The 23,598-nt window shown below is 32.6% G+C and overlaps 1 protein-coding gene across 1 annotated transcript in view; it reads right to left on the bottom strand.

The window, feature by feature from the left end:
• CEP290 (centrosomal protein 290) overlaps positions 1–23,598 on the bottom strand; it is a 94,598-nt gene that overhangs the window by 28,156 nt on the left and 42,844 nt on the right. Inside the window, exons 26-40 of the mRNA XM_090273908.1 lie at positions 21,330–21,441; positions 15,924–16,129; positions 14,573–14,724; positions 13,384–13,495; positions 12,314–12,769; positions 11,355–11,519; positions 10,694–10,801; positions 10,350–10,484; positions 9,299–9,565; positions 8,576–8,683; positions 7,734–7,933; positions 4,952–5,165; positions 3,887–4,024; positions 2,202–2,423; positions 1,769–1,891 (exon numbers count right to left, since the gene is read on the bottom strand). Coding sequence (XP_090130034.1) covers positions 1,769–1,891; positions 2,202–2,423; positions 3,887–4,024; positions 4,952–5,165; positions 7,734–7,933; positions 8,576–8,683; positions 9,299–9,565; positions 10,350–10,484; positions 10,694–10,801; positions 11,355–11,519; positions 12,314–12,769; positions 13,384–13,495; positions 14,573–14,724; positions 15,924–16,129; positions 21,330–21,441 — 2,718 coding nt within the window. The remainder of the gene's footprint in view (positions 1–1,768; positions 1,892–2,201; positions 2,424–3,886; positions 4,025–4,951; positions 5,166–7,733; positions 7,934–8,575; positions 8,684–9,298; positions 9,566–10,349; positions 10,485–10,693; positions 10,802–11,354; positions 11,520–12,313; positions 12,770–13,383; positions 13,496–14,572; positions 14,725–15,923; positions 16,130–21,329; positions 21,442–23,598) is intronic.

Raw genomic sequence — 23,598 nt, 5'->3', positions numbered from 1 at the left:
GCAAGGCTGAATGCCAGGTATGTGGCTCATCTTCTATGCCCTGAAGGGCAGACTGAAGGTCACCCTAAATGTTCCTTGCGTAAATTCCAGCAACGCAGAACTAAAGATCATAAGTGATCATTTGTTGCTCTTGTTGTGTTTATGCAAATGAACAGGATAAATTAAAAATGGACTCAATGCTGTCCCTTTCATGACAAGGAGGGTAATCTTAAGGAGAAAAATCGTGATTCAAGGAAAATCACAATGCTCAGTGGTAGACTATAAAGTAATGCAGCTAATGTCTTTAAAGTTTCTTTTCATTTAAAATTTGTTTTCATTTGAAAGTTAAACTATGTCTGTGGTATCATCCAAGATGTTTAATTTAGAGGCAAGAAGAATGTCAAATGCCTTGCAACTGGATGTCTTTCCAATAAGACAGTCTTACAGATTTAGAGACTGGTTTGTGGGTTATGTTACTGAAATTAACATGTGTTTTCTGTTTTCAAAGGGCATAAGCCTATGATCTCATTACCTGAGTGATTATCTGTACCTATAGGCCCTACTTAATCCTGTCTGCATCGCTGCCTCCTGAGACTCAATGGTTTGACTGAACTAAGTGGCTGGGTTGGTAAAGAATGGGGTGGTCTGTGGGCTTCACTTTAAAACTGGTTTCTCTTTTTTCTATCCTAATGGGTTGGACAGAAAGGGCCCAGAGGTCTGAGAGGGGGAAACCTAAAATATTTCCCTCAGCCCAAACGAAGTATAATGGGTAAAAGGGTTTTGGATAGGTGTGATGTGCCTGGCACACCTTCCTCCAAAGAAGCCCTTTTTCCCTAATGTGGGACATTGAAAAATTAATCCCTGCCTTTTGCCACCTAGTGGTTATGGATTGAATGATGTCTTTTAACCCTGTTCCCAAATCTGTTGCCCCCAGAATACAAGAAGGATGCCAGCCTGTTAAACCAAGCACGCTGTTGTCCGGGGACAGCCAACTGACCTGGAGTCTGCACGATCCTTCCCCATGTGGGAAGGCCACCCTCCCCTCTACACCCAGACTCTTATTAGGGATTTCTGGAGCCAAGGGTAGGTAGGACGACGACCATGTCCAGCTTGAAGCAGCTAGAGGAGCTCGGGACCTTCACCCATTGTCCTCTATAAGGTTATAAAAAGTCTTAAGTCTGAGAGGGAGGGATTGTTATTTTTATTGTTAAAATAATTAGTTAATTATTTTTTAAAAAAAGAAGAAGAATATATGAAAGGGTGAAGCAGGAGAGCTTGTATGTATGATACATGGGCATGGACTTGGGGGGAAATTGCTAGGGGAGGGGGGGTGCTGGGCAGAGGGGAGCAAAGGGAAAAAATTGGAACTATTGTAACAATATAATCAATAAAATGTACTTAAAAAAAAAAGGGTGCTTTTGGGTCAAGTTAGAAGACTAAAAATGCCCAGCTTTTTTTCCCCAAAGGACAAATCACAAACTGTAAACAGTTACATTGGAAGAACTGATAAAGAAATGGAAGGTGTGAAGATATTTTGGAGGCATTATAATATCAGGAAAATGACATGGACATGATGTGGTAATTTCCAAATAACGGTTATATTATAGGTACCTCCTCAAGTACACTTGTAAATTCCTAAAGAACAGAAACTTGTCTTAGACTTCTTTACATTATTCAACATCATTTACAGTATGCATTAGGTCCTAAAATTAATATATTAGCTATTCATTAATTACATATTTAACTTAGTCTCACCACATTAAACACATCAGTATGTTTCTTCATATACCTTTTCTTTCATAGGCTTTATTTCCACCTCACTCACTCTTCTTTCTAGCTGGCTTTCGAGCTTTTTAATTTTCTTTTGGAGTTCTTCAACTAAACTTTGTTTATTATCTATTAGAGTTTTGACCTGAAAAACATTTGAACATTTTATAAGTAAAAAAGTATCAAATAAAATACACAACAAATTTTCAACTATAGAAATTCTCTGACACTAAATGACACTAAATATAACATGGTATCTGTTCATGAATTTTAATAAGATATACTACTCTAAAATTACAAATACAGTGCAGGTCACTGAAAGAATTAGATAAATTAGTCAAGGTGATTTGTAAGCTAATTTCAACAAATATTATATATAAAATTAAAAAGCTGAAATCAACTGTCACCTATATATCATAAATCAAAGACATTATCACAATTAAATATAAAATTACCTGTAATCCACTGGTTAGTCTTTTAATTTGCCTTTTCAGTTCATCATTCTCTTGATCAAGTCCATCTTTCTCTCTAAGTATTTTATTATAGGCTTTTTGTTTTTTTTGTAGTTCATTAGTTAAGTCATTCAAATGATCAGTTAGTGAATCTTCTCTGTTTTTACTTGTTTTAAAAGCTTCTTTCAATTTTAAAATATTTTCATTCAAATCTTCAATTTGTGACTAATATAAGATAAAGAAAGGTTTAATTCATGAATCTTCAGCAAGTATCAATGATAAAAATAATAAAATATGAAAGTATACCAGTAAGATTTAAAAAGAAAGTTTTATTCTTAATGTTTAAGTATACATGGGAAAACACCCCACAAACTACACATATATTTCTATCTTCATTTCCAATTACCCTAGTCTACTTTGAAGAAATAAAACATTAAGAAATAGTCTAAAGTAATTTATCTTCAACAAATACCTAGAACTAAAATTTTATCAAATATGCAAGTGTTTCATTGTAGCTGAACTAATTTATTAAAGAAACAAGTATATTCCAATGTGCACAGCAATGTTTTAAACACTATGAAACATAAGAGCAGTATAAACAGAATCTATGACTTGAAATAGTTCCTAACCTACTTTATAAAGACAGGACAAGAAAGGGTAACTCATAATACAAGACAGTAAACCTAAGAAACTACATATAGAAAGAACTTTCTAGCTGTGTTGTACAGTAACAGTGATGGAAATACTCATACTTAAAATGTTTTGTTGAATAAGTTATTACATGCCAAAATATTATTAATAATAATAGGAAATTTGAAATTAGTAGTACTATGATGCAGTTAAGAGAAAAACAAACTTTTTTGAAGAAGTCAGAAAAGGCTTTGAGAAAAAAAAGAGTTGAAGAATGTGGAGATTTCAGAGATGTTTCAAGCAAAGAGAAAGGTATTGAAGACTCAACAAAGGATTATTTCTGCTTATATATTTATTACTTAATGGATTTTCACTGTCAACTATACTCATAATCTTGATAGGTTCAATGGAAGATTTTTAAAATCTGAGGAAAATCCAGTCCTTATACAGTTTAATTGTGGTGAAGTGCATATATATATAAACCAAGAGTAAGTAAAAATTACAAACAAAACAACATATAAAAATATTTTTCATTTTACTCAGAATACAATATATGAAACTGTGTAAAGAAACTTGGAAATTCATTATGAAATACATATATTTTGGGAAAAATTTAAATTACCAAGAAAATAATAAAATATATTACCAAAAAAGGAATAAATAACTTCAAAAAAAAAGACTTTAGAGCCAGGAAGTTCTATAGATTAAATGTCAAGGACCACATGATATCCATAAACTATTTCAGAGGGTAAAAAAAGAAAAACTCACTCATATTATACACTATCAAACACTAGACAGAAAAATCTGATGTGGCAAAAGAAACAAAAAAAAATCTACACTTATCCCACTTATCAATACATAAGTAAAAATCATTTGTAAAATGTTTCTTAAATATAATTCTACTAGGAAGAGTAGCTTATAATGGCCTATTACTGCTAATTCCAAGATGATAACCAGTGTGTAAGTCCAATAAAGATACTTATTTAAAAAAAAAAGTGGGTTCTCTTCCAGTGGAATTATCGGGAATTTTTTATATTAATGAATGTGTTGATACTCACCTTTAGCTCTTTAGTATGTCGATCAACAATCTGTTGAACATTGAGATCTGCCTCTTTCTGAGAAGTTGCAAAAATAATACGTTCTTCAGCTGCTGCTGTCATTTCTGCTCGGAGTTCCAAAAGTGCTCGACTAAGTGCCTAAAAATCACAAAAGAGATACAATTTTTTTTGAAAATTTGATATTTTACATCAGAAATATGTAATACTACTTCCAATTATTTGCCTAAAATACCACGTGTTTAATCAAACATAATTCACAAACTACAAGACAACTTTTTCAAATGAATTTCCTTTAGTAATGGAACTCAATTCTTTCCAAATTGAGTATGAGAGTTCAAAATCTTGACAACAGTAATTCTGGGAACCCAGCATTAAATCAGGCAATTTGTATTATGAAAACCAGGTACGTTTTATTTTCAAATATCCAAGTTTAGACACTTATCTGAATTACTCATTACTTACTTCTATATGAAATTAAATTTAAGTACATTAGGAAAGTCATTAGTTTAAAAAAGGTTTAAAATTTGCCAATAAATTTCATGAGCTAGCACAGAAAAACAACAGCAACTTCTAAAACAACTGAGTATATCAAATCTGGTAAATTTTAAAAAACTAATAAATGAGAAAATCCACTGACCTACTTCTCATAAAAGTATCTATGTGACCTTCTTCTTTAACCTTTCCTATTCACTGTTGTATCTCCCCCTCTAAAGCCCCAAATTGTTCAGTTATTTATTCAAATTGTTCAAAATAGCCTCACAGTAGCATAAAATCCCCATTAAAGGAAAGAAGATAATGGAATTAACACCTCCTCTTATTTCTATTTCCTACAGATAACATACATACCAAGTTGATCACAACATAAAAATATAAACTGGACTATATCTGTATTTAAAAACACCACCAATAAGGCTGTTAAAAACAATTTTCTTAAAAGATCCTGTTTAATAGAAATAAAGCTCATACTCTTACAACAGATAGATCTAATTATCTTAAGAAGTCTAATCTAAAAGCAATCTACTATGTGTATTTCCTCAATATTGATAATTTTCTGTTGTTACTTACTTTCTGTTGTTTCTCTTTAAGGGCTAATTGGCTCTTTAACCGTTCCACTAGATTTTTCATTGTCGTTGTTGGAGCTCTTGAATTTGCTTCTTTTTGAGCCTGAAGTTCAGATTTTAAACTCTGTGACTCCTTTTGGGACTGGGCCAGAAGGCACCTTAAATCCTCTGCTTCTGCTTTCACTTTTTTCATTTCATCTGCATGGTTTTCATGGAGCCTAATATAAACACACATATGTATCTTATAGCGTGGTAGCTGCAATTAATACTTTGATTGATATAAATTTTATATAAAGAACAAATGTTTGGTCCTAAGTATTTTTACGACCTAAGTCTTGATTCAAATCCAAAAGAAATACAATTCTTTATTCCACTTAACTACTCTTAACATATTGTAGACTTTTTCTTTCTAGTTTCTCTCTACTATTTTGGTAATGACTACATCAAGTAATTTTGTAGTTCTAGACAAATAATACAGAAAATGAAAAAAGAGCACTTAAATACTACATGCCCTGCAAGATGTGACTGTTTCCTCTTATGAGGGTTTCTCAACCATGGCACTATTGACAATTTGACTGAATAATATTTTGCTGTGGGGCAAGGGTGAACTGCCCTGTATATTGTAGATGTTTAGCAGTATCCCTTGCTCCTCCACACTGGATGCCAATAGTATTTCCTAGTTGTCACACTAGAAAATGTCTCCAGACATTACCAAATGGCCTCGGTGGGGAGAGGACAGCATAATTAGCTCAGTTAAGAACCACTGTCCTATACTGTCATGTTGCAAAGACAAAATGTAAACTTCCACAGAAATTTACATGCTATTATTAATTTGTTTCTGATTCCAAAGTCACTAGTATTACATCTATAACTAATATCTACATCTATAGTAGATACAATCAGCAGACTTAATTCAATTAATCCTATTGTTCATTTATCATTAGTAAGGCAATATACTAAATTCTATTCAGTTCACTTGGTATTTAATCACTGCATTAATAAAGTAATCAATATGGAGATTCAAATTATTAAACTTTGACCAACGAGAAGATTGTATTAAACTATGAACAACTGCTCAACACTAAGACTTGTTGCTTATTGCAAAAAACTTGTCACTTTAATCATGAAATGTGAAAACAAAGGGTTTTACTAAGAAAAATACAAAGATCTATAATTTCTTAAGGCACATTAAAATATGCATACTGTGGAAAAAAAGGGGACACTAATAAATTTAACCATAAGTAGCCTTAGGGTGATCTGATCATAAATTCCTAACTGAGCAAGCAGTTCATGGTGGGTAATCACAACCCAGGTTTATAACTTCTTTAGTAAAAGGTTTATCTTTGCATTAAATGAGCCCTGTTCATTGTTTTTGTACATCTAGGTTAATACACTTTCGAAATGCCTCTTTTTCAGACTCCTGGAAGAGGACATAGTCTTGTTAATTATTCTGTAATCCAATCCCTGACTTGCTTTCTCCCACCTTCACGTAATCTTCCTTGCTGTTTCTTAATCCCAAATGCAAAACAGAAACAACACACTGTCATCCTTGGAAGCATTTTTGTGTCTGTAGAGATCATGCTTTCAGGTGTATCTTTGTTTGACTCAAATTAAATTCTAATAATCTCTTATAAAATTTTCCTACAGGTTTGTATGTTCTATGTCAATAATACCAATTTGTATAACAGAGAATAAAAGTGTAACCGTAGACTACAATGACAGGTTAAAGTACAAAACAACTACTCAGGTATTTCAAGCGGCCAAAAATTATAGAAACAAGGTGATTTTAAAAGATGATTATTTTCTACACTCAGAAATTAGGTTCAAAAGCAGAAGCAATTTTATACTTCAAAACATGACAGAGATTTACTTTATCAAAAATAACATCTCACATATAAAAGTTAATAGAATGAGAAAAATCAGATAGCAAGAATACCATATGCTATTGCTAATTCTCTTTTGGAGAATAATCTCTTTAAAGTGACAGCTTCTTAATAAAGTTAAAGTAGTGATAATTTTGTCAGAAGTATTTTGAATAAGTGAGTCAAGAATCAAAGGTTCTGATAAAGTTTCAGAGATAGAATTATATGTCAAATAGTACAGCTTTCTCATTTTTTCAGGTAAGAAGTCAAGGTGCAGAAAGATTTCTATAATGGTTAATAATACATAACTATAAACCTACTTTAGGTTTAAAAATCTATATTCTGATAAACCAAGTAATGTTTAATATCTCTAAAACAGAGAATGAAACCTCTGAACCCTCTGTCACTATAATAATTTAAAAAATAGTTAATTTTTCATTGAACAAATATCTATTAAACCTCCATGTGTGCCAGAAACTATTATAGGTGTATAAACAAACGTTTTATATTTATTTGTTACTTTATAATTTTCAAATTACTTTCACATACAAAAGCATTTGGCCTTCAATTAATCACCCTAAAAGGACCAGGGTAAATATTGTCATTTCCATATTACAGATGAAGGAATGGAAGCTGAAAGAGGCTAAAAACCATATTCTGAACAAAAATTCTGTGTTGGCATTTGAATCAGACTGACTAGATTCAAATGGTGACTTCCCCACTTTCTCCCAGGCATGTTACTGAGCCTTCCTGTGGCCTAGTTTCCTATGTGAAAAACGGGGAAACTAGTCTATGTCAGAAGTAGTCCTGAAGATAAAACAAGATAATATATATAAAGTTTTTAGAGGAGTGAACACAGAAAACAGGTTTATCTTCATTCTATCATTATTGTTATCTGCTTATAGTTATATTTCTAAGGCTTACCGTAATTTGATATTTTCAAATTCTTTGATTTTTAATTCAGTGATTTCTTTTTGTGTCTCTAAATCTTGAGATACTTTTTTTAGTTTGATCAAAAGTGAGGAGAGAGAGTCATCTTGTTCTGCTACGGTCTGTTCCATTTCAGCAAGACGAATAAAATGCTTGGTGGTAGGAACTGGAGTAGGAGACTGTTTTAATAAATCCTATGAAATATGAATAAATTAGCTAGGAACATGTAAAACTCAATGTGATGCTCATTCCATAATTTTAATGTGGTTCCTCATATAATCAAAAAGAATATCTAATCTAAAATGTAATAGGCAATTAAACCTTAAAGAAAACTGGAAATAAAGATCATATTGTTTGTATTCCCAATATTTAGCAAAGTCCCCACATGTAGTGAAAGATCAATACATGTATATTGAATTAATGAGTTAAGCCTCAAAGATGATAAGATTTGCATGTTAGGAGATGAAAGAGATCGTTTCACACATACAAAAGACACAGATCAAAAGAGGCAAGTGTAAACTATATTCGGACCATGAAAATCAGTTAGATTTAGGTAAAGATATAATGAGCAGATCTAGAAAAAAAAAAAGACTGAGGTCAGATCATGGAAGACTTTGAGTACATGGTTAAAGAATATAAACATGATTTTATAAGCAGCACTGAGATACTAAAGGATATGGGTCTAGAAAGAAGAATGATCAGAGCTGTGTTTTTAGAAGATTATTGTGGCAAAAAAAAATTAGGTGGCTTCTACTGCCCCAACCCCCAAAAAAGAGAAGAGCTAAATTTTCAATCAGCAATCTATAAAGAATAGAACAAAGTTCTTAGAATCTTACCCAGGCTGTTTGTTTGAATTTATTGAGTGAACTATCAGCTTGTAGTTCTAATTTATGATGAAGAATCTGAAGGTCTTCATGATGTTTCTTAACAATTTCTCTTTGCTCCTGTTTTATAGCAAATCAAAACTGTATTTTAAATTATGATTTAAATAAATTCACAATCTAAAGATAATAAATATTTTTATCTTTAAACTTCCAAAATCCCCATGAGATAGGGAAGGAACAATATCTGCATGTACGTATTTATACCAGTAATTATTTCTGCTAGTACACATTCAAGTTGCCAAGTTCATCTTTAAGTCATAATATTATTATTAAAATAATATATATCCATCATCTTTTAACTTGTTTCTAGAAAAACTTTTTAATGTAGATTCCCCCCAAGGATCTAGCAAATCTGATTTCACTTATTACTAGTGTGACAAGATTTCATTCTAGCTAATCAACTCAATATTTACCTATAAACTCAGCTGGTGTTTTTCAATATCATATGGTTTCACCATGACATCTATTCCTGATTTAGTCAATCCACAGAAGAAATATTCATTCAGAAAATGCCAGTTTTACTGACAGATACATAATCCAATCACATAAAAGTAACAATTCCTAAATTGAATCTATTTGACAGCAAGAAATGAACTGCCACTTCAGGGCAGAATAATATTTGCATTTCCCTAAAAAGGATGATAATAAATAAAATAGCATAACATAATAAAATACCTCTCTTGCTTTTTCCAGAAGACGCTGATACTTTTTTAACACTTCTTCCTTTTGATTTAACCTTGCTTGCATGTTGGCAATGGTCTGTTGAGCAATTTTCAGGGTGTGATGTGACTGTGGTTCTACCTCTTTTCTGCCTAGTTCAGCTATGAGCTGTTCTCGTTCTGCAGTGGCAGGTAAATGAAGCCTCAGTTCATTGATTACTTTGTCTCTTGACAGAATATTTTGCTCTGCTAACCGTAAAGCAGATTCTTTTTCTTTTAGCTTCTGCAATGATCAAATCATAATAAATTATTAAAGAACATTTTTTCTTTAAAAAATGTTTCATCTGAATTTTAAATTAGTTATAAGTTAAAAAAAGTTTCCCTCTACTTTTTAAAACATAGTTAAAATAGCCAAAAGATATTGATAAGGTTAAACTGATTGTGTTTTTATGTAACAGCTAAGTTATCTGTATGCATATCTTAATTATAAGACTATCACATGTGTTAGAAACTTCATTGTTATGATGAAAATAAAATTTAAGTTACTTTATTTAGATCTTATAGTTTTAGAACTAGAAATGTGTAGTGGTGATAAATTTAGAAAGAAAATGTAATGAATTGTTTCTTTTATTTTAGTCCATTAATTATCAGATCACTAGAAGAATAACTTGTAAGTCAGCTGGGCATAAAACTGGAACATTAGTAGTCCAAGTCAATAAATCACTATTATAAAATATATGGTTTATGAAAACAAAACAGAAAAAATTCAAATTAGCCATATCTATTGTTCTTTATTGGCTACTGGAAGCATTATAGAACAGAAAAGGAGAGTGGAATTAGCAACAGATTCATCATTCTATGCATCATCCTCATTAAACAATATTACAAGGTGAAGCAAAAATAGGTTCACAGTTGTGAGTACCTGAAACACAGTTTATTCTTATATCACTATTTATTATTGTATTATTTTCCATATGAACTGTTAACCTACTTTTGCGCCACAATGTATTTAGAAAATGCCGCAAAACCAGTAATACATTAATCAAAACGCAAATTTTTCTAATTACCTCTCCTAATGATTTGCAAGTTGCCTGTGTTTCTAGAATTACTCGAACATTCTCCTTAATTTTTCTTAGAGCAATCTCAAGTTGATTTGGAAGGGGCAAATTTGGGTCTGGCATTGATCCTATAACCTCTTCAAACTATTAAAAATAGCATTAAAAAAAAGTAGCATTAAGGAAAACAATATTAATTTTTACAATTATATGACAAGACATGGTTAAACCCCACTTACATTTGAAATATAAAAGCATAACATAAATTAAAATTTCCTCCGAGTTTAGAAAACATTTCTATTGGTTAACATTATAGGCCATGCTACAGAGTAGCAAACAGGATTCAACACTTATACCTTTTGTGCTGCATTTAGTATTTCATTTTGTTGATGGTCAAAAATGTCAAGCTGACGTTCTAGCTCAACTTCTCTTTGATCCCAGGCCATTTGCCTTTCTTCATGAAACTGAAAAAGGAAAGTTTGTGTCGGGCATACAAAGAGACACTCACCAAGCAAATAAGAGGAATTTTTATGTACATTTTATTTAATTCTCACAACAACCCTTTGGGGTCAGTATTATTATTTTGTGGGAAAAGGAAGCAAACTCAGAGAGGTAAAGTAACTTGCCTAAGATCACAACGATAAACAGGTATGGAGTTGGAATTTCAATCCATCCATCTCTCCATCCAAAACATATTTCATAACATGTACTATGTGCCAAGCACTATTCTCGGAAATGTAAGTATATCAGTGAACAAAGCCCCAATCTCTTTCACCATGGAGATTATATATTTATCAATGAGAAGAAAAAACTGTGCTTATGTATTACTACTTTTTTAAGTTTAAGATTACTATTTCAACATAAATAAGTAAATAAACACAGTTTAGAAAATAAAAAATCAAATATTTTATACCAAAATAATGGAAGCTAAGTTCAAGTAGGAGAGTAGTCATTCATACAATGTTTTAGTGTTTAAAATTTTAGCAACAAAACATCAAAATAAATATAAAATGAAACCTTGTTCTGCTGTACAATTTCTTCCTCCAGACTGCTGATTGTATGCTCATATTCAAAAATTATATTATTCAAATATTTTATTTCTTCTTTATCTTTGACTAATTCTCGATTTAGTTTAAGCTCTTGAAGACGGAGTTCTTCTATTTTCATATGCCAATTGATTACCTAAAGATTTGTATTTTATAAATATAAATGTAAATGCTATGTGAGTAAATAATATATTTCTCCACAATCCTAATGATTTTAATTCAAATTAATGAACATTCTGTAAAAAATTATAAAATTATCCTTTGGTAAGCCACATGGCAGTTTATTTAGAATTTGCATAGAATTTTCTAAAAACATGTGGATCTTAACACAAAACATTCTTCAAATTATGTTTGAGTTGATAGTACTAACATTCACTATCATTTATTCCTTTACTTTCATCTATTTGTTGAGTACTTACTGTTAAGTACATAAATTGAAACATTGGTTTTACTTTCAAATTGAAAATCCTAAATATTTTTAGCCTAGAAAATAACATTTAGTTGCAAGACAATTATTTTTCCTTTAATTCCTTCAAATAAAGGTAAAAACAAAATTAAAAATAAATGTGGGCCTACTACTTATACATAATTTTAAACAAAGAATGATTACAAAGAGTAGAATTCAACTGATCATCACATATTTTAAAATAATTATAATTAGTATTTTATTTATATATATAGTTTTTAGAGTAATTAAAATTATTTGATATTTTAAAATCTACATTTCTACTAAAACCATTGCTTAGAAGAATCTCATTTTATTTTTACAAGACATTTTAAAAGGCAAAATTCCTAATTTATAAAATCTAAATTAATAAATTATAATTGAAATTTTGGTCATATATGAAACAAATTTTATGTAGGCACATATTAAAGAGTCTAAAATGATCTAACCTCTGGAAATACTGAAGTTAAAAACCAGTGTTTTACCTTTTGGGCTCCCCTAGCATCCTTTAAAGTGCTTATTAACTCTTCCAGCCCCTTTAACTTTAATGCCAACTCCATTGTTTTGTTCTCCATGTTTCTATATTCTTGTTGAGAATTTTTCATTTCTTGCCTTATCTTCAGTTTGTCATTTTGTAACTGAATCATTGTTTTCGAGAACTTCTCCTGCTGTGCCAAGGGCAACGCTCCACTAAACTGGCGTCGCAGAGACTGAATCGTTCGGCGCAGGTGTTTTGCTCTGTTTCTCCCCTCCAAGCGGGCGTAATAGAGAGCTTGTTCTTTCTCGTCAAGTTTCTGTTCTAAGCGCAAATTACAGGCCTCCATCTTCTGTAGTTTCGATGTAAGAGACTCCAACTTACCAAGAGCAGTAACCTCACTCATTTGAAGAGAGACAATGTGTTGGTGCAACTTAGCTATTAGTGCCTTTTCATCCGACTGTGCCTAATATAAAAATTACATATATTTGTAGTAAGTCTCAAGTTTTTCCAATGAAACTGATCAAAGATTCAATATAAATTACTAAATAAAATTTAAAAGTGTGCTACATGAGGTCCTACAAAAATCTAACCTTGCTTTAACACAAGTTACCAAAGAATTGCGAAAAAACAACAAGAAAAAGAAAATCTGGCATCTGGCTAAGTAATAGTTGGCATAATACTGCTTTTTTTTTTTAAATTTCCATAAATAAATAATAATAATGGTATAACACTAACATGAACAATGTGTTTTCTTGAATTCTAAAAAAATATGTGAGAATATGTGAAAAGCTACATAAAGCTATAAGAGAAAATATTGTTAGGAAAGACTTACTATTTCTTCTCACTGTCTTAACTCTGACCAGCAGTCAGAATAATGCATTTGTAGGCATTTAAATGCTTTTCTGTATTATGAATGGCATTTCAAATAAAATTGTAACCTATTCAGGCTACAATGAACAAGAATAGGGGCCTCTATTTGATATATTCTCTGATCAAAACTAAAACTATAAAATCTTCCCAATATCTAATGTGAACTTCGGGAAAAAGCCTATATAGACGAGCCAATACTGTACATACCTGATAGTCTAATAGCTGCATTCTGATGGACTTTACTTCTTTATCCCTGGACTGTTGCTGTGCATTCAAAATTTCAACTTGCCTTTTGGCAATGTCAGAAATCTCTCTCAGTCTGGGAAGTGATATTTCAGAAATAATTAGGTACACTTTCTAAGTAGATAAATACCAGGATTTCAAATTTTTAAGCTATAAATGAATAACATAACAGCTTATTTCAAAAGGTAAGGTCCATGAGGTGAGAGGAAGAATAAAAAAAAAGAGTGCCGACTGATTAAAGATCTGTATTTTATATATATATACAAATGTAAATGACTTATACTCCCCAAAGGATATCAAAGCTCCAAAAAATGGCTATAACTATGGGAAGGCCATAAAACCCTTTTACTAATTATTTGCATTTGACAGATCAACTCAGGGATCCTCACATTTTTATTTTTTAGCTTTTTGTTTTTGTTTTTGTTGAATCTATTGGTTTATAAAGTTATATAGGTTTCTATAATACATTGTTTGTATATTGTATTGTGTGTTCACCAGCTGAATTGGCATCCTCACACTTTTCTACTTAAGTAACACATAATTACAAAAGAGAGTGAATACACAGCATCTACCTGGCACACAGTAATTACACCTTACATATATTTTGTTATAAACAAATTAACTGTTTCCACACATAAAATGAAGATAACAATATTACTTCAGTGTTATTAAGTATAATTGTAAGAATTTAGAATAGTATACACAGTAGATATTCAAAACAAATCAAAATTTGAATGTTTCATTATATTTTTACAGCAACCTTCCACACAGGCAAGGAGGTACTACTTCTGCCTTAATAAAGTAAAACAAACAAACAAAGTTTAAATAAGTTAATGGCCCTCCCTTCTAAAAATATATTAATATGTAGAAGAACTAGACCTCAGAAGGTCTTGATCCCCAGTCAGCTGTTTCTGCAATACTACTCCTGGACTCTGAAAATTTGTGAATCTTCAGAAATGATTTCCTCTTCAATATTATTATTCATGCCTGTTGAAATCAATCTAGTGAAGATTATTTAAGCATGTTCTCCTAAAAAGAAACCAGTATCAATTGCCACTAACAGTATTTACCCATATCATTTTATTTAGTTTCTTGAAGACAAATTAGAGTAGATACATCTAATCAAATGACCAGAAAGTGTACATGAACTCACTTTGACACTTCAACTTTTAGTTCCATTTCATTCTTCTCTAATTCTAGAATCCGTTGTCTATCAGCATCACTTACTGTCTTGCTCACACTATCAGCTAATTCATCTCTTAACATCTGTTCCACCTTCTGTGCTTCCAAGTTAATTTTGGTAAGCTAAGAAAAAGTAACAAAAATATTCATTCAGATATATCATTTTTAAAGAGGTTTTAATTATTAATGTAGCTTTAAGCATACTGCAGTCCTCTTTATATGGCGTTAGTCCAGATACTGAATTTGAGTGTGACGTACAAAGAAGAGACTGAAAAGGGTAAAGAGAGAAAGAGTCAGGAAAAAATGATACAAACTCTGGTTATATGCCAACCCACCAAAAGTCATTTCTGTTAGGCAACTAACAATCCAATAATATCAGAATCTCTGATATTCTTTTTTTTAAAAGATCTCATTTATTTCTTTTTAGAGAGAGGGGAAGGAAGGGAAAAAGAGAGGGAGAGAAACATTGATGAGAGAGAGAAATATCGATTGGTTGCCTCTCGCATGGCTCCAACTGGGGACCTGGCCTGCAACCCAAGGCTTGTGCACTGACTGGGAATCAAACCAGTGACTTTTAAGTTTGCAGGCTAGTGCTCAATCCACTGAGCCACACCAACCAGGGAAGGATCTCTGATATTCTTATAATGTGCTAGGAATGCAGTATACTCATTGTATTTTACTTCAGTTATATTACTCATAAATAAATTGAAATGAGTTAATAAAAATCTTAATATATATTTAGTGACAGTTGTAATAAACAAAATGACACCATGCTTTGAAAATTATACTATTTCTCAAGGTAAAACAAATATTACAAGAAAGCTACTACATCAGAAACTACTGAATACTTACAAACTGTATTTACTGCCACCCACTTTAATAATTCTGACCATGTCAAAAAAGGTCTAAAACCTACTATTAGAATATAAAGTCCCTGAGAGCAGAGATTACTGTTTGTGGTATTTTGTTTCCTGCTATAACTCCAGCCCCTCTACAGTGTCTGGAATGAAATAAGCACTAAATAAATATTTGTTAAGTGAATGGATGGTAATGGAAAGCAATTCCATTATTAAGCAAATAAATTTTTGCATATTAAATCTAATAATGTAAATTTGGTGAGAAATAACAGCTCATTCATAGAAATATTTGTTTTGTTTTTAAACATTTAAAAATACATTTTTTATTTTTATCTATTACATAAAACATAAGTACAATATGAATATGCTACTTCAGAGATATAAACAAGCCTCTTACATTACACAATATCTACCATAACTAATTCCTTATTTTTTAATTACATGATAAAAATGGTAATATCAAACCTCAGCGAATTTGGTTTCCAATTCAAAATTACGTTCTTCTGTTTGTTTTAATGAAGTCCTTATGTGTTCATACATTTTTTGAGAATGTTCAGCCCGCTGCCTTTCATTTAATTCCTTCATCTCCAGCATAGTGATTTTTTTTGAAATAGAAGCAATCTCACTGTTGGGTATTGATTTCTTTGTCTTATCCATGTTAGATTCATTTCCTATATACAATGATATTTAAGTCAAACTTATGCCATTGTTATAAAAATTGTATTCCAGATATTTTAGACATTGTGTGTTCAATAGATAATACACAAGCCTTCTCAATTATGGCAGATCCAGATTCCAGTCATAGCTCTGTTACTTCCTGTCTACATGCTGCCTTTCACATTTAATCTCTCTGAAACATACATTCTTCATCAATTAAATAATAATAAAAACTATTCCTCATAGTATTATTGAAATAACAATGTAAAAGGTATATTATAGATGGTGTACTATATTGAGAATAAAACAAGGGTAAATAAATATATTTTAACTGGAAGTAGATAAACTTCATAATAGAAATTCAAAGAAATAACACTATTTTGTGAATATAAGTGAAATAACTTTAGTCTCACAGAATCAAGTTGAAAGTAAAATATAAAGCCATATGATTTAGGGATTTCACCAAGTATCTTCTTTAACTGTGAGTATTACTTGGCCTTTGTAAACATCTAATAGCAAATATTTTACATTATTTTATTAGTTATTAAATAATAATCATGTGTGTGTGTGTACACCACACATATGATACGGCTTATCTTCAGATAAAAAAGTCTGTGATTAAATAAAACGAGAAGATGAAAGCATAGGTAAATGCGACTCACCTCCTCACACAACCACATCAAAATTACAACTAAACTATAGAATGACCATCATTAATAACTGTCAGAAATTGAGGAGCTGAATGGAAGTAGACAACTATAGAATTAAAGAAACCACATCCATTTAGACTAGTAGAAGGAGCAGAGACATGGAGACACAGAATGGGCTGGTCCCACATCCATGTGTGGCAATATAAAAATCAGAAGGGATCTCTCTGGAGCAAGGAGTTCCGGCCCAACACCAGGTCCCCTGTTCAGGTTTCCAGTGCCAGAAAGATAAGGCCAATAACTCCTGGCTGCAAAAAACAGAGGGGATTGAGTTGGTGGAAAAAACTACTGGAATCCCAAGCAGTGCCTCTTAAAGAACCCACACATGGACTTATTCAGACTCGCTCCCTGAGCTCCAGCACTGGGATAGCAGCTTGAAGGTACCAGTGGCACACAGGGAGGAACTGAAGTATCTGACAGCAAGGTGGGAGCTGGGGGGACAGCTTTCTCCCAGACAGAAAGGTGGTCAGAAGCCATTGTCCATTTTCTGAACCTTCACCTCAGACAGCCACAGAGCCATAGAGCCACACAGCCAAGAGAGGGGTACCATATCTGAGACTCCATCAGCCTGGCTAACACTGTTTGCCTGGTCCTGGAGATCCTTGAGCATCTATCCCACCCAATTTATGGGCACACTCAAGCTGTTAATAGTGGCTTTTCCATATGAATGGCTGGTCTTGGCTCTTGCTTCACAACTTCCTAAATCCTCAAACAAACAACAGCTGGCCTCAGTGAGCTTCTGCCCCATTCCTCTTGCTAAGTAGTCCCAGGCCCCACACTAGCAGCAGCCAGCTTAGTTTCACAGCTTGGCTTTGTCTGGGAATCTTCAAGCCCAGCGCAAGTAGCACCATCTCAGAATGCTTTATAGCTCAGGCAGGGTGGCCCAGGACAGAACACAGGTCGGGGCTGATCTTGGCCTGCACCACCTGGGAAACCCAGAGCCTGTGCACCCAGTGGACAACTACTGACCATGTCAGAGCACCAGGACCCTGCACAGCTTATCTTCCATAAAGGGCAGAGGTAGAGGTTGGTGGTCAGTGGTCACAGACAGTCCTTGCAGCTGACTTACCTGGGTAAATCCCTTCCATTGACCTGCCAATAGCAATCAAGGCTCAAATACAAGAGAAGGGTGTACTCAGCCCACACAGAGGGTACAACTCAAGTATCGAGCTTGGGTGATAGGGGAGGCTGTGCCACTGGACCCTAAAGGACGCCTACTACATTAGGCCACACTACCAAGAAAATGAGTCAGCAGCTCTACCTCATACATACAAACAAACACAGGAAAGCTGCCAAATTGAGAAGACAAAGAAACATGGCCCAAATGAAAGAACAGATCAAAACTCCAGAAAAAGAACTAAACAAAATGGAGATAAGCAATCTATCTGACGCAGAGTACAAAACACTGGTTATAAGGCTGCTCAAGGACTTAGTGAGGACCTCAACAGCATAAAAAGATCCAGTCAGAAATGAATAATACACTAATGAAATGAAGAACAAGTTACAAGGAAACAACAGAGTGGATGAAGCTGAAAATGACATCAATTGGAACATAAAGAAGCAAAAAACAACCAGAGCAAGAAAAAAAGAGAATCCAAAAAAACAAGGATAGTGTAAGCAGCCTATGGGACAACTTCAAGCCTTCCAACATTTGCATTATTTGCCAGAAAGAGAAGAGAAAAGAGCAAGAAATTGGAAATCTATTTGCAAAAAGAAAGAAAGAAAGAAAGAAAACTTCCCTAATTTGGTGAAGGAAATAGACATGCAAGTCCAGGAAGCACAAAGTCCTAAGCAAAATGGATGCAAAATGGATGCAAAGAGGCCCACTCCAAGACACATCATAATTAAAATGCCAAAGATTAAAGATAAAGAGAGAATCTTAACATCAGTAAGAGAAAAGCAGTTAGTTACCTACAGGAGAGTTCCCTAAGACTGTTAGCTGACTTCTCAAAGGAAACTTCACAGGCTAGAATGCAATGGCAAGAAATATTCAAAGTCACGAAAAGCAGGGACGTACAGCCAAGATTACTCTACCCGACGAAGGTATCATTTACAATCAAAGGGCTGATAAAGAGCTTCCATCAAGAAAAAACTAAAAATGTTCATCATTACCAAACCATTATTATATGAGATGTTAAAGGGACTTATTTAGTACAAATAGGTAGTTACAGAACAGCCATGGGAGATGTAAAGTACAGTATAGGAAATGGAGTAGCCAAAGAACCTATACACATGACCCAGGGACATGAACAATGGTGTGGGGATTGCCTGAGAGTGGGGAATGTAGGGTAGAAGGGGCAAAGGGGAAAAACTGGGATAACTATAATGGCATAATCAAAAAAATATAAACAAACAAATAAAATGAGAAAAATAATTTAAAAATTACCATGAAAAGGCATCACATAGCATTAACATTAGTTACTTAGCCATTTTTGAGGAGAAACCTAACACTTTTGCTTTGCATAACCAACATGCATCAGGTAAGAAACAAATTTGGTACAGTGTTCTATTTTTTGAAGAATCAGTTAAAATATGTTCAGTGAAGTCAATTATTTTAAAAAACTAAGCAGTGATTTATAACACCAATAATGTCCCCTCTTATGTTTCTACCATCACAAGCTTGAGTTTTATAACTGAATTCGCTCAAAGAAATATATATATTTAAAACAAACTAATAAAAAAATGGTTTGGGTGTCTGCCTCAGTTTTAAGAAGCCTTTCATTTTGTTCTGTATGCATCTTTAAACATACCATTTTAGAATAGCTACTGTAAGCAATGGTCAAAAAATTAACAGTAACAGATTACTGAAAGAAGCTAAAAGTGTTAGTAAATCACTATATTATGGAATAAAGACTGATTCAGTCAACCCTAAACACCATGAATAAAAGAAATAATTGCACTAAATATAAAACCCCTTCTCCATTCAACTCTGTGCTAAACTATGATAATGAAGAGAGGCACATCACAAAGGGTAAGCAGATTAGCCATCTCTATATTCTTGTTTTCTTAGAGAAAGGGTAGTACAAACTACCCCAGGACCAACAAACTCTTGGATGAAAAAAGCTAACATGTGACACTTTCAAACAAAGATATAAAAACAACAGAAAACAATAAAACTTAAAAAACTTTCATGACATAAAGCCATGTATGAGAGATTAAAGTATCTGAAAATTAAAAATTTTCTGTAGGAATTCAGTTCTTATTAAAAAGACAAGATAATACTCATATTGTTATCTGAAATGGCATCTTCTTTGATGTAGGAGCTACATGGAAGTCAATTCACTTCAAATCTCTGAATGAATTAAAAATTACATTTTTAAAAGTAGTTTATTTTATTTTAAAGATTGTATTTATTTATTTTTGGAGAGCGATTGGAAGGAAGAGAGGAAGAGAGACATTGATGTGTAAGAGAAACATCAATCGCATGCCCCCATCCGGGGGACCTGGCATGCAATTCAGGCACATGGCCTGACCCAGAATAGAACTGGTAACCTTTTGGTTTGTGGACGACACCCAACCTACTGAGCCACACCAGTTGGGGCTCTAAAAGTAGCTTATTTTAAACTTCCCAATGTTAGGTCTCTATAAACTAGATATCTCAGTTACCAATATAACAATACAGCTGTATTTAGTGACAGAAACTGTGAACAGCATTAGAGCTCACAGGCCTAGAAAACAAGCACATGAGAACACGTTAACCAAAGCAGAAAAGTTGTTGAAAATTAGAAAGCATAGTGCTAGCAAGATAAAACCATTTAAAAAACCAATATGGAAAACCTAGCAGGAGCAATGAAGATTTTAATACCTTCTGAGACAGTAATACCTGTGAGATAGACATGAAGACATTCATCGCAGCACCATAACAATAACAAAAATAAGAAAAGCTAGTGATTTAATCACTCAAACTCAGAAAGATAATGCATAAATATATATAAGTATAATGAATAAAACATGGCAATATTTTGATATCTACCAAATAAATACAGCATATGTTTTCTATAACTTAAGAGTACATACAATACTTAAACATGTATAAGGTAATACAAAAAATGATAATATAATAGTGGAACTATGGGTAATATAAATTAAAATTTTTTTGATGCTATATGGTCATCTTTTAATTTAAAAATATCACATGATATAGTCCTAATATAACTTCATACATAAGGAAAGAACTCCTAATACTGTCATTAAAATAGAGGTATTTCAAAATTATCACCAGTCTTGACTTTTAAATGGTTCAAAACACCTAATGCTCAGTTATAAAAATTTAACATATATGATGTTATTTGAAACAAATCTAATTCTATAACCAAAAGCAAAATGTTGGTAGAGATTAGTAGAAGATATTATTCAACTGCCTGCTAAATTAAACTGTTAGGCAGAGAGTTCATTTTTATCAAAATACAGTACTTTCTTTTCATCTGGTATAGAAAAGGGACTTTAAATGAAAAATATTCACTATTAGATCTTAATCATTTTATATTATCATAGTCATAGTACTTACTTAATTTAGTTTCTTGTTCCCAGGCTTGTTCAATAGTGTGAAGTTTTTCCTTGGTAATCTCTAGTTCTTTATTTATAGAGTCTATTTGTTCTTTTAGAGATGTATTTTCACACTGAACACAACAGAAGCATCACTGAGAAACTATAATTTAGACTAATACCACAGAAATAACATTGTCTTAACTTTATGTAATATCTCCTGATACTCACAATCCAGTTTTTATTTTTACAAAATTGGAAGTTCACACACATGTAATACATATATAGGTATGTACGCATATAATATAAAACATTATTTAAAAATAATAAAAATCTTGTTTATCAAATATGTGGTCTTAGTTGTGGCCATGCTCCTTTTGATCAAGCTAGAACAATCACAGCTTCATAATACTCATTAACACAAAGTTTCTGAGCATCCCTAGCATGCCATCAATGATAGGTGCTATATGTTAAGGTGAAAAGAAACAGAACAAATTCTGGCTATCACAGGCCTAACCATTTGTTGTATGTGGGTATGTATGTGTGTGGCAGGAGATGGGGAGGGTGTGTAACACAGCAGACAATAAACAGATATGCAAACAAAAAAACAATCATTAATAATGTCAAGCTCTAGAAAGAAAGAGTATGGACCCAAAGAATAATAAAAGGAGCCATATCTAGACAGAGTGCTTAAAGAAGGTATTACCCACTGAAGAAGTGGTATTTAAGTTGAAACCTAATCTATGAACAGGGGCCAGTCTTGAGAAGAAAGCAGCCATGGAAAGAAATGATAGACTGGTAAAATACCCAGACGGTCTAAAGCAAGAAAGACTTTGAAGTGCTAGGGGACTGGGGCAGAGTGAGCAAAAATAAGAGTGAAGAGTGGAATAAGAGAATCTGGTAGAAAGATAACTAGGACACAAATACACACACAAAATGAAGATAAAATTTTTTTTAAATTAAAAAAAACAACTAGAGAAAGAACAAAGAGAAAAAAGAAAAATAATGGGGCTATACTAAGCAAGGGTTGGTATGTCAAGATGAGGAACTGAATTCAACTTAATATATAACAGGATATGATTTAAAGATTTAAGGAGGAAGTTTTAAACAATTCCAGGATGCAATACAGAGAATAAAGGGGTAAACAGAAAAAATCAGAAATTAGGAAGATATTGTAAAGTCCAGATGAGTGATGACTCTGGTTTAGACTAGGGTAATAGCAGTAAAGGTGGAGGAAAGAGGGTACATATGAATTAATTAATTTGGGAAATAAAAATGATAGCAGAAAGGAATGACTAGAGAATAGCTCTCAGGTATCTGCTTTAACTAACTGAGTAGATAATACGGCATATATTGAACGACTATGAGAGAAAAAGACATCAGGAGTTCATTTTGGATACGTTATATTTGAGGCCCCCTTGAAACCTGAGTTGTAAAGTAGGTGATTCCACACAGAAGACAGCTCTGAGAAGGCAGGCTATATAAATGTAGGAGTTGGCACATAAGTATATTTTAAGCTCATTTATTCTTCTTTTAACAGGTAAAAATGTCTACTGTATGCCAGGCACTGTACTTCAATGGTAAACAAATTCCATCCTAGAACTTCTATTTTAGTGGAGTAGTTGGCAAATAAGCTAATCTATAACAAGGAATGTCAGGTAATAAGAGTCATGAAGAATAATAAAACAGAATAATGAGGGTTTTTTTTTAAGGGGATGATTTGATGAAAAGCAAGGTAAGAGAATAAACTTGAACTTCTGTGACATGCCCTATTTCAACCCAGTTCTAGATATTGTAAATACACAGGAGAAAAACAAACAGGGGCTTGGGAATTCTACATTATCTTTCTACCCCTGTTTTTGTTGTTGTTGTTTTTTTCTTTTACTTCCAGACTCTTTCAAAGTAAAACTCTTGTCTTGCTCCAGATCCCATTTTCATCCCCCTGCCACGGTATCATTTATTACCATCCTCACCTATAATCTTTAGTCATGCTTTCCCTGTCGGCTCTAAATTTTCTTTCCCTCTCCCTTCAAACTTCATTGGTCTCATTAAAAACAAAAAAAGTGATAAAACAAATGCTCCTCTTCATTCCAATTCAATACATATTTACTTATTTTTCTTCTATTACCAAATTTCCAGTTTGATTGCCTTATCACCCATTCAGTTTTTGTATGTTTTAATCACCCACCATGTTCTTTAAAATTGGGAAATCCAATTTCAATAACCTTTATTTTAATGAAACTTTACTCTTAAAAGGCATTTATGATTTCCTAGTCACTATATATGATGAT

Source organism: Furipterus horrens, unplaced genomic scaffold (assembly GCF_987537825.1).
Source record: "Furipterus horrens unplaced genomic scaffold, mFurHor1.1.pri manual_scaffold_4, whole genome shotgun sequence".
In the NCBI taxonomy this organism is placed as follows: domain Eukaryota; kingdom Metazoa; phylum Chordata; class Mammalia; order Chiroptera; family Furipteridae; genus Furipterus; species Furipterus horrens.
This window is presented reverse-complemented; position numbering and strand designations above follow the sequence as displayed.